At 34.9% G+C, this 12128-nt stretch overlaps 1 protein-coding gene across 1 annotated transcript in view; it reads left to right on the forward strand.

Moving 5' to 3' along the window:
• The window catches only part of LOC134891357 (T cell receptor alpha chain MC.7.G5-like), a 545029-nt gene that overhangs the window by 486970 nt on the left and 45931 nt on the right, over positions 1-12128 (forward strand). Inside the window, exon 4 of the mRNA XM_063913527.1 lies at positions 1057-1110. Coding sequence (XP_063769597.1) covers positions 1057-1110 — 54 coding nt within the window. The remainder of the gene's footprint in view (positions 1-1056; positions 1111-12128) is intronic.

Below are 12128 nucleotides of genomic sequence, written 5' to 3' on the forward strand. Positions count from 1 at the left end.
TATTATTAACATGTAGACATGCAGGAAAAGGACTTTACATATATCATGTGATAACCTGGTGTAATATGAATTGCTGAGTTACAGTATCATGATAAGAACTCATATTTCACTAAATGAATGATGCCTATCTGTTTAAAATGCTGACCAAGGTAAATGACTCAGTTGTATGAAATGCAATACAAGTGTTTCTGTTTCCAAAAAAAAACATTCTGTGCAACTACAACCAGAATGAAATAAATGTAAAGTTATTAACATGTTGTAAGATATTTGCACAATGCATAGTACTGAAGTTTATACAGTGTTAATAGACAGTAGATTTCTTGGCAACATTTGTAGCAGGACATTACCTGAATTCATACTTTTAAACAGTTGAAGTGGTGTTTCTGGCATCACTCACTGTAAGTATAATTATATACAGTACATTCTTATGTATTTGTTATGGAGTTGCACATTGTGGCTGCTACTGGCAGCTACAAACTCATATTTGGTGGCGGAACTAAGTTATTAGTGGTTCAGAGTAAGTTTACAGATTTTATTGTTGTATTAATTTATCTATTTTTACATGTATTGACTGTTTAAAAAAATTAATTTTTTTAATATAAATAGTTTGGTAGAAAATCAATATACAGTGTCTGTCACTAAAGTATTATTTGTGTATAGGGGTACAATAGTAAACAATAATATGATCTATGAGTATTGCATACAGTATATAATTTAAATTATTATTATTATAATTATTATTATTATTATTATTATTAACAGTTTCTTATATAGCGTAGCATATTCTGGCCCACTCTACAATTGGAACAACAGTAATAGAACAAAACTGGGTAATAACAGACAGACAGAGGTGGGAAGGCCATGCTCTCAAGCTACAATCTATAGGGAAATTTATATAAAACAGACTATCCAAAGCACAGACCAAGATCCTTTTATATGGTTAAGAAATAGTCTTAAAATCGTCAATAAATATAGAGGTTGATGGATTTTAAATGATACCACACAGTAATTTAGTTGAAAGATAGTGTAAAGCTGTGAGTTGGTGTGTTACTTCAGGTACTTGGGGAAAGCTGGTATTTGGAGGAGGAACACAGCTAAATATTATTCCAAGTAAGTTTTTAAAACTTTTACTTGATATATCTTGTAATTCTCCAGTATGTGTGATGCGATAATAGCAATATAGACAATATTTCAAAACTACTTTGGTCTTTTTATCACTAAAGCATCATACAAATGAGGTAATGGATGGATTTGACTTGTATTCTGGAGTAAAAGCCTCCCCACTCATGCGTCAGTTAGTGAGTTCATGAAAAGTCATTGAACACTGTGGTAGATCTGGAAATGACAGACTTATATTCGGAAAGGGGACCAGACTGAATGTGATCCCAAGTAAGTGCTGGAACCACCCTCTCTCCTGTGTTTTTATAAAAAGCTGTACATTATACATTCATCACATTATGAACTTCCAAATACGTAGGAAGATATTTTCACCAATATGGTTCTGTTTACCAAGTCTGATGTCAAATGAGATGTTCAGCAATACTGTATTGATGGGAAGCCATATTTAATTGAATGAATAGTACTCATTTGTCTAAAATGTATACAGAGATAAAAACTCAGCTCTGTAAAATGTTATAGAGATGTTCCTGTTCTCAGAAAACAAAATATCCCTATCACTAATTTTTTTTTTAGTTAAGCAGATTTTATGGAAATATATATTTAATTTTGGTTATGGTTTACACTCGCAGAATTAAAATGATTTAAACTTTTTTTTTTAAACAGACATGTTCCATATGCTGGCATTAATAGTTCCAATTATAAATACCCAAATATGACATTTCTTCATGAAGAGGCTCATGATATCAGAATTATGATATAACATAAGTGTACAGTCTATACCTATTTAGTAGTAGAATCTAAGCTTTGTATGAATAGAGTAGATAGCTTCCATCCAACTTCCCCAGTAGATAATAGTTTTCTTACCAACATTATAGGACATTATATAAGTTCATACTTTGAAATAACTGAAGGTGTGTTTCTGATACTGTGGCATCTCTTTTTTTAGCATTCCGGTACTATGGAGATTTTCAATTATGTCTATGTTCATTATTTCCAGCACATATTTCATTATGTTTTCTCGCCTGACATGCTGAACATGACATCAGAGTAGGGCATCATTTACAGTACAGTACTGTATTATTACAATGGCAACCTAGTGCTGTGGTGATAAAAGAGAAGTATCAGCTTCTTGCTTTAAATGCCAAGTTAGAAATACTTACATTTAGTGAGCAAGGCATGTCTATGTCTGCATGTGCAACTGAAAACAAGCAATAATCTGCTTTCCAGTGCTTTTCCATTTTAATCAGGGGTCTGGAACCAAACCCCACTGGTATGAGTGAGGCTCTACTGTATTATTGTATTCCGATACATAGATATTATTTTGGGTTTACACATTGTGCCTGCTTCAGGTAGCTAGAAACTCATATTTGGTGGAGGAACAAAGATAACAATAATTCAATGTAAGTTCAAAGACTTTATCTACTGTATATATAAAATACCAACCAATATACAGTACTTTTAGAAGTAAAGGCATCCGAGATCATGGGGATGATTTAATAAATGTAAACTTGCAAAAGCTGACACTTTCAAGTTTGTTTAAGCCTGAAATTTACAAGGACAATGCTATTAACAGTTATTAGTAAATAACCCCCACAAACTATAAATCTTCACTGCAGTGAATGTACATACAGATGGTTGGGCATAAAACCTTTCAGTGCAGACTGCAAAGTACTGTAGCTGAAGTATAATGTAAAGCTGTGAGACAGTGTGTTACTTCAGGTGGTTGGGGAAAGCTGGTATTTGGAGGAGGGACCCAACTTAATATTTTTACAAGTAAGTTTTTTTTTAACTTTTACATAATATATCTAATTGTAATCCAATATTTGCAATGAGATATAGGTAATATGTCAACACTAGACTAGTCAAATGGAATATACTCAGTTCTTAAAACTAATAGCAACTAGGTGTCAAATGAAGTGGTTAGAAAAAAAAAATATTATTTACCAGCAGCAATACTAAAGGGTAAACTTGTAAAATCCATAAAAGAAATTGGACTAAAGATGATAAGAACTGTGCTGGTGAATAAATTGACTGATAGATTAGATATAAAAATTAAATAAACATCACAATGTATTAATGCACTCTATTTAAAACATCTAATCAACACACTGATATAAAAACTTGAAATCAGATTGCTAAAACAATATCAATTATATAGCAACATGCACCAAATACTAATCTCCCTGACTTGTGTTACAATTTGTATTTGGTGCATGTTGCTATATAACTAATTTCATCTCTGTGTTGAATAGATGTTTTAAATAGAGTGCATTAATAAATTGTGATGTTTATTTCATTTTTATTTCTGGTCTAAGCAGTTTATTCACCAGCACAGGTCTGATCTTTTTTGGTCCAATAAGTCAGCACTGTTTAGGTCTTATCATCATCCTTTCATGTGTGTGAGTTTATGAAAAGTTATTGATCACTGTGCAACTTCTGGATATAACAAACTTGTATTTGGACAGAGGACCAGACTAAATGTGATTCCAAGTAAGAGCTCAACCACATTCTCTCCAGTGCTGTGATAATAAGTTATATATACATCACATTAATAACATAAAGACTTGGAAGAAGATATCTTCACCTTAATGCTATTGTTATGTATTTAGGGAGATTATGTTTACAAGTCTGATGTCATATGAGCTGCTCAGTTATACTGTCTCGATAAGAAGTTATATTTAATTTTATTAATAGTTCTCATTTATTGGAAAATGTAAATAACTCAGTATTATGAAATATTACAGAGATTTTTCTGTTCTTAGAAAGTACAACTTTCTGTGGTAACAGTGCAGAATAATGACGGTAAGGCCGAGTACACACTAGAACGATATCAGCACGATTTGCCATATCGGGACCACAAATCATGCATATCACCTGGTGTGTATCCCTGATTGCGCATTCCCACAGGTCACATGCAACATCTTCTGGTTGACCTTGCTGCAAGGACAACGTCAAGCTATCGTATGTGGTGCTGTGCATGTTAATGAAGAATGGAACGAGATGTCATTCCATCATTCATGACATCGGGCAGGGTATACCGGCAATCTTGCTTGGTCCGGGATGAAGGGAATTTCTCCTGACCATCATAGAATTGACGGTTAGCCTAATGTATATCCGGCTTTAAGGATATCTCATAAAACATCTTCTAGACTGCTGGTAGAGAAGTGTATGCTTTGTCACACTGCATACTATCTATTTATGAATCTTCACATTTGTAATTAATCAGCTGTGTAAACAAGGAATATCATCACTGGTTACATGTACAGTAACCAGTGCTGAAGTATAACTGCATTATTTAGTTTTTATTTTGTCTTCCTGATGGAGACTATTAAATGGAGAATGTAGTATTAGAGTGTGGGTCTATGTGTAAAATAGTTTGGGTACAGTACATTACATAAATGTTTGGCAAAGGCACAAAAGTACATACCATATTACCTGTACGATAATTTCATTACAGTATGTTAATAACATTTAACAACTGTAAGGCTATCTATTATATTTGAGTACAAGCTTAGTCTCTCAGAAATGGCAAAGCTTCCAAAATCCTAGGTTTTTTTACATACACATGTTCACATGTTGATTTTTGCACTAATAGACCTTATTACAAATATGACATCTCTTTTTGTGAAGCCCTCACTGTCAGAAGTATATATTTACTATCTATCTATCTATCTATCTATCTATCTATCTATCTATCTATCTATCTACAGTATCTATCCATCCTTCTATACACACACACACACACACACACACACACACACACACACACACACACACACACACACACATTGGATGGAAAGGCTGATCCTGACAATGTACTCAATTATTTTATTGCTGAGTCTGCGTGGCAGCTGCCGCACTTTCCTGCAGCGGGAATTCACACAAAAGTGTTTGCTTCCTCATAAGGTAGTGAGCACTTTTGTGCGAATCAGACATTCATCGGCCAGGCAAATGGTGAGAGATGGGGTCGGTCGCCGGCCTTTAAACGCACCCTTTGATTAGAATTGAATTCCCCCCAGAGGCTTGCATAGCAGACAAAGTGTTTTTTTACTCACTAGCCAATAGATTTGCAATCACAGTTTGTGGTGGCTGAACATTATCTTAGTTCTTACTGCAAAAATAATATAAAAATAATATAAATTGTGTTTTGGGTTAACTGTACTCAGATACATAATATATATATATATATATATATATATATTGCAATCGGGTTACATACTGTGCCTACTTCAAGTAGCTATAAGCTCATATTTGGCAGTGGGACTAAGTTAATAGTGTCTCACAGTAAGTATACAGCTATTTTTTATTTAGATTTATTAATTGATTTATTTCTTTGTTTATCTATCTACAGTATGTACACATTTTCATAAAAGAAAAGAAAATGTTTAGGATTTTTTGCATCTGATAGATTCTAAATTAGAATACATTTACAATAACTGCCCTTACAATATTGTGTGTGGGTGGTCTTCAGTTTGCCGGCTGTCTGGGAACCCGGTGCACAGTATACCAGTGCCGGAATCCCGACACCCGGCATACCAACACTTTTTCTCCCTCTTGGGGGTCCACGACCCCCCTGGAGGGAGAATAGATAGCGTGACCATGCCCGCAGCATGGTGAGCGCAGCAAGCCCGCAAGGGGCTCATTTGCGTTTGCCACGCTGTCGGTATGCCGGCGGTCGGGATTCCCTACTACACCCTTGTGTGTTTGTGTGCAATGTTAAGTACTGTAGTGCACACAATTACAATATGAGAGTGGAACTTACATGCTTTATACTGTATCATCCCAACTGTCCACAATAAGTCCACCAAGATAAGTAAAGATTTAGAGAAAACCCTCTTAACAGAACCTTCACTTCAGTGAATGTGTGTACAAGTGGGCTGAAAAGTAGCCCTTACAGTTAGACAGATAAAGGATAGTGTAAAGCTGTAAGCTAGTGTGTAAATACAGGTACTTTTAGAAAGCTGGTATTTGGAGGAGGAACAAAGTTACATATTATTCCAAGTAAGTTTTTTTTATTTACTTAATATGTCTTTATGTACTTCAAAGCTTAACACCCCCCCCCCCCCCCCCCCCCAAAAGAAAATGTTTAGTATAATTAAGGTGAATTTTATTTCCAGGCAACATTTAAACATAATCTTTATTACTATTGCAAATGTGTAGAACTGAGTAGTCACCTGACCTTACTACACTACATTTATATTATGCAGACAGTGAGTAGACTGCCTTAACCACTGTATAAAGAATGAAGACACTACATACTGTACAAATTTAGACTGCAAATGTAACATTTTAATATAATAACTTTTATAAAGATTAACTGTTTTCTTGTAGTCAGCATGAAATCTATTATTAATGGAGTTATATACAGTTATTGTAATTTTAATGACTAAATAGTTATTTGTTGGTGAGAACATTTAGCAAATTAGACCTACAGTATAAAACTGAATGGTTTTTGTAATGACTTTGAGTACTGTGACTACAACTGGAGTCAATAAGTTTATATTTGGTAAAGGGACAAAGCTAAATGTGTCACCAAGTAAGTCTGTACATCTTATTTGTTAACACTGATATTGTGTAGTTGGTAAGAATAATGTGATGTAATTAATAATAATATTTATTAATTAATATAATAATAATAATAATAATAATAATAACCATTATAAGTGTGATTTTTATTGCATTTTGCTTTGTTTTTAAAGTATGGAAATTCTTTATGTTATATCTGCTAAAAACATTGTTTGGTCAGGTAATACTGTCATACCTAATACCTATATAGAGTCCTGTTCCTGTATTGTTATATAAAGCTGGAACACATCTGTGCAATTATCGAGCTGATCAGTCAGTAATTCATAAATGCATATGCAGGAGCAATAGTCATAAATGGCTTCAGATGCTCCTGCATTGGTCGACTTCCCGACTTAAGAAAGCATAGATTGAGCTAAAAATGACTTAGTGTGCACAGGATGTACGCTGCTCCGATATTTAGGAGCATTTATCAGATCTACAGACTGATCTGCACAGTGTGTACGCAGCTTACTTATATCAATATTAGTATTTAGCAAGTAGTTTCTCTACTATTTCAAAGCAGAATTTTAGTCACTAATATCCACAATAATTGATATTAATGAGCGAACACCTATAAAACACACATACACACACACACACGCTGTAATTAACTGGTTGATTTATGAGAAAAAGTTCAGGGATAGAGAGTATCATCAAAATGTATTGACATAACTTTCAATATGATTACCGAAAAAGCATATACTCTGAGTAACTGTGCATACACTAGGTTTTTGTTGAGGGTCCTCTTACTGTGATAATGCCAACTACAAATATGTCTTTGGATCAGGGACACAGCTGTCAGTAATTCCCAGTAAGTAGTCCTTCATTTGCTTCAGTAACATGACAAGTGGTCACATCTGTGTCAGCTGAACAGATTGTTTGGACTGAAGAAACCAAACCATGGAAGGGCTGCTATTCATCTACATACTGGTCATGGTTATGTGATGTAGTCTCTTCTAGGGGCACATCTATCATTATCTAAATGCAAATATCGCCTACAGAACAGTCTATTTCTTTCTTTGGTCCGTTCAGAAGGATGATTTGACAGCAGCAATGACACTGTCTCTCATATAATAAAGTAGTCTGCAGGTGGCTGGTACACTGGTGTGTTTTTGCTAGTGAGGATGTCAGTGTCGGGTAGTGGAAATGGGTATAAGCTCACATTTGGAATTGGTACAGTGTTATCAGTCTCACCCAGTAAGTACCGACATGCCTATTATAGTCTTAACAATGCATTTAATAACTAGAACAAACTGTGAGCAAATAAAATAATTGAGGGTCAAAGTAAAACAAGATAAGTTCCCAGTCTCATGCAATGAGTGTATTTGAACATATATATCTTGGAAACTATTTAGAAGCTACAGTATCTAATTACTTATCTCTATAAACTACAGATAGTAAATGAATGTATGCGAGTAACCCTGGGTACATAATCTTCTAGCCCTGTAAATGCATTTGGGGTTTTACAGTTAAAGTTATAGATTTTACTATAACAGTCTTACTAAATATAACATTATTGGAATGGATGCAATGCATACTGTGCTTCATCATAGACAAAATGTAAAATAAAGTTGTCACCTAAAGGACAGTGTTATGCTGTATGGCACAAGGCTTTTTGTTGTGGCATAAACTGCTGTGATAATAACAATGTGAAGGTTATTTTTGGAAGTGGGACAAAGCTAGAGGTTTTACCAAGTAAGTGTTTCTACTTTATATTTGTATTATTAAATGTGTCTTTAATTGTGATTTCTGTACATACTCCTATCGTCTAAGGAGAATATACACTATTTTTCATGAGAATAATAGTATCTGCCATGATTGTTACCTATCTATCCCTACATATTATTTTAACCTATACTTACTATGCATTATTTGTGCAATAGGTAGACAACAGAAGTCCTTTATATACTATGTGCCAGATTACAAATGCTCAGGGTCTGACTGCAGGGCATTATTCTATATTTTTATAACTAATCACTCACCATTCTTAAACTACATAGATACAGTCCAGTGTGAAGCTGGGTTACTTATATCACAAGGTATTTGCAGCAGGTATCAAATATTTAGGTCTCCATTTACTATATGCTTTTCATTTTGAGGCTGATTGTCTAAAATACAATATGTGTGTCCTTAACTGCTTTGCTGTCACTGTCAGGGACAGCTTCATATTAGCATACCTCCCAACATGACCCTCTCCAGGATGGAGAGAATGCTCTGCTCCTGGACTTTTCTCTTAATTTATGATTGCATCACCTGTGCTGAAACACCTTTCTTACTCATTAACGTGTTCAACACAGGTGATGGCAATCACAAATTAAGAAAAAAGTCCAGGAGCAGATAATTTTGTCCCTCCTGGAGATGGTCATGTTGGGAGATATGTATTAGGCGCTAGGTATTCTATGCACTAGGGGTAAATATACAGTACATGGCACCTGCTGACAACTCGTTATCATCCTGGGATGTGGTCAATTTACCTACAATCAAAATCCCCACGGTCAAAATACCGACAACCAAAGACCGAAGGTCAAAGTCCCGACAAGGTCGAAATCCCAACATGGTTGAAAAAACAACATTTAAAATACAGAGAAGGTCAAAATACTGACATTTAAAATATCAACAGGTCAAAGAGTCGACATGAGTTTTTCATGATTTTTTTATTGAAACCGACTTGTTCATACTTTACCATCCCAGTGGATCTGGAGGGGGAATATAATAGTGTGCCAAGCGCAGCGAGGCACCATGCCCGAAGCATGACGAACGCAGCAAGCCATGCCAGGGGATGCGGTACACTTATACGGTGTCCATGTCAACCTATGTTGACATACACACCAAAAAAACAATTAAAAAAGTGTGTCGACTTTTTGACCTGTCGACATGTTAACTGTCGGTAATTTGGCCTTGTCAGTATTTTAAATGTCGGGATTTTGACCTTGTCAGTATTTTGACCTTGTCGGGATTTTGACTGTCGGTCAATTGTTATCGGGATTTTGACCGTCTGGATTTTGTAGGTATTTTATACTGATCCCATTATCCTTTCATCTATTATTTTAACAGGAATAAAAAGGATTGCTGGCAAAACAAGTAGTTAAACAGTTATAAAATAAGAAAAAGAATAGAACCCCATTGCTGTACTGTCCCCCCTAACTCTGCACCTCTACGCATGTGGTAGATATAACTCAGGTAGTTATGACCTGCATGTTTCACATATCCATGCTGGTTATATATACTAATATTAATTAGAAGCAGTTATATAGAAATCTCAGCTGAGTTTGTCACAGCACATAGTATAATTGTAATGACAAGTGTCACTGTGTTTAGGAAGTGCAAATAGGCTGCTCTTTGGACCTGGAACTAACCTCATTGTAAATCCAAGTAGGTGTCAAAACAATATATATATAAGTGATAATGAGGGTTATTTACAGTGTCTGTGCATTCACTCATATTATTTAAAGTATGTAAAGGTCAGTGTATGAAATCAAGTACTTAAGTATATTTGAATTGTCTTAGTTTGCCATACTAATAATCAGATGTGTGCATGCTGTATTATTTTCATGTTTTTTTTTTATAAATTCACTGTAAATGTCATAATTTATGTACAGATATTGAGAATTCCCATCTTCCTTAATTCCAGACTGTAGAGAAATTAAAAATCTTTATATTTATGTTCTTTAATACCATACTCTATTCTACACACGCCTGGATTGGTATGGAATGATATATTATCAGCAGATTAATTTTTAATTCTTATTTATTTGAAACCTATTTACATGACAAATGGTCATCTTAATGTACCGTACCTATTCACTTGCTCTGGCCCCTTTACATTACACTGTTGTATTTTTGAATTGCCCCCTAACACTGTGGTACTACTAGTTACAACAAACTTATTTTTGGAGAAGGTACTAAACTAAATGTAATTCCAAGTAAGTAAACATTGTACAGCCCATGTTAGTAGGGCTTTGGTCTTATTTACGCATTGCAGGCTTAAATACTGACTATTACATGCAAGCCTATCATTTGGAATCAGATATCACCTTGTATACTTTTGAAACTCTTGGGGAAAACCCTGTACCCCATGGCAGTATAATAAGGTGTGCTTTGGGGCTCATAAAACTGATAGAATCATTATATTAAGGGGAACAACCTCAGGAATAAAACAGGTTTTCAGCTAAATTGATGAAGCTGTACTATACCTGGTGTGTTACTTTATAGACAGAGCTGATCAAGGTACAGTATTAATAGAAGTCATTCTGTTTAGTCAGTACTAAGCTCTACGTATGGCTCTCCAATATATGGTTCCAATACAAGTAGAATAAAAAAAAAAACAGACAATGTCAATTGTGCAGTGTTCAAATTAAAATACATTTGTTCCATAGATAAAGCACAGTGAGTAGTTTCAGTTAAGCTAATACTGCAGACAAGTTTCTCAGAATCATTGCTAAAGAAAGTAAAATGAACACAGTGTTTTACTTATTAGGCTAATGAATGCTGTAAATCCAAATATTAGCTGATAACAGCATGGAGATAATACAGTTGCTGTATGACAGTAGTGAATATACATAGCAAGGCACTATATTGTTTTTGCTATGATGTGAAGTGATGTGCAGCAAGTAGTTCAGGCTACAAGCTCATATTCGGAGATGGCACCAGACTACAGGTTATATCAAGTAAGACTTGTTTTGTATTAAGTCAGGAAGAGACATAGAAACATAGAATTTGACAGCAGAAAAGAACCACTTGGCCCATCTAGTCTGCCCCTTCTTTTATCCTTTAGGTAATCTGAATCTCAAGATGAGGATTAAGCCGATGAAAATACTATTTGTACAGAAAAACAGTAATGTTAATCACTACCATCTTACACCTTGTGCAACTGAGGCTGTGTGTGATTTGAGATACATACTTCTATATTTGTATATATTTGTTAAGTGAAGATTGTAGCAAGCATTATCCTATATCCTGAACATCATTATTTATTATTTATGTATTACCAGTTATTTATACAGTGCACACATATTCTGTCTGCAGTGCTTTACAGAGAACAGAGAATATTTGGCCATTCACAAAAGCCATGAAAGAACTAAAAAGGAGTACAAGATTATTAATTGGAGTTATATGTTAAACTTATTATTATTATTATTATTATTATTATTATTATTATTTTTAATGCTATAGCTTAAGGTAAGGGCCCTACACACTGGCAGATAACACTGCACGATATGAACGTTCTCATTCATTAATGAACGAGAACGCGTTCATATCGTACAGTGTGTAGGCACCAACGATGAATGATGTGCGGCCCCGCGCTCATTCATCGTTGGTGCTCCGTCGCTTATGTATGCAGACCAATATGGACGAGATTGTCCATATTAGCATGCATTGCTATGGCACCGGGTAACGGGGGAGTGAAGAAACTTCACTCCCACCTGTCACCTCCCCCCGCCACC

Source organism: Pseudophryne corroboree, chromosome 1 (genome assembly GCF_028390025.1).
Source record: "Pseudophryne corroboree isolate aPseCor3 chromosome 1, aPseCor3.hap2, whole genome shotgun sequence".
NCBI lineage: Eukaryota > Metazoa > Chordata > Amphibia > Anura > Myobatrachidae > Pseudophryne > Pseudophryne corroboree.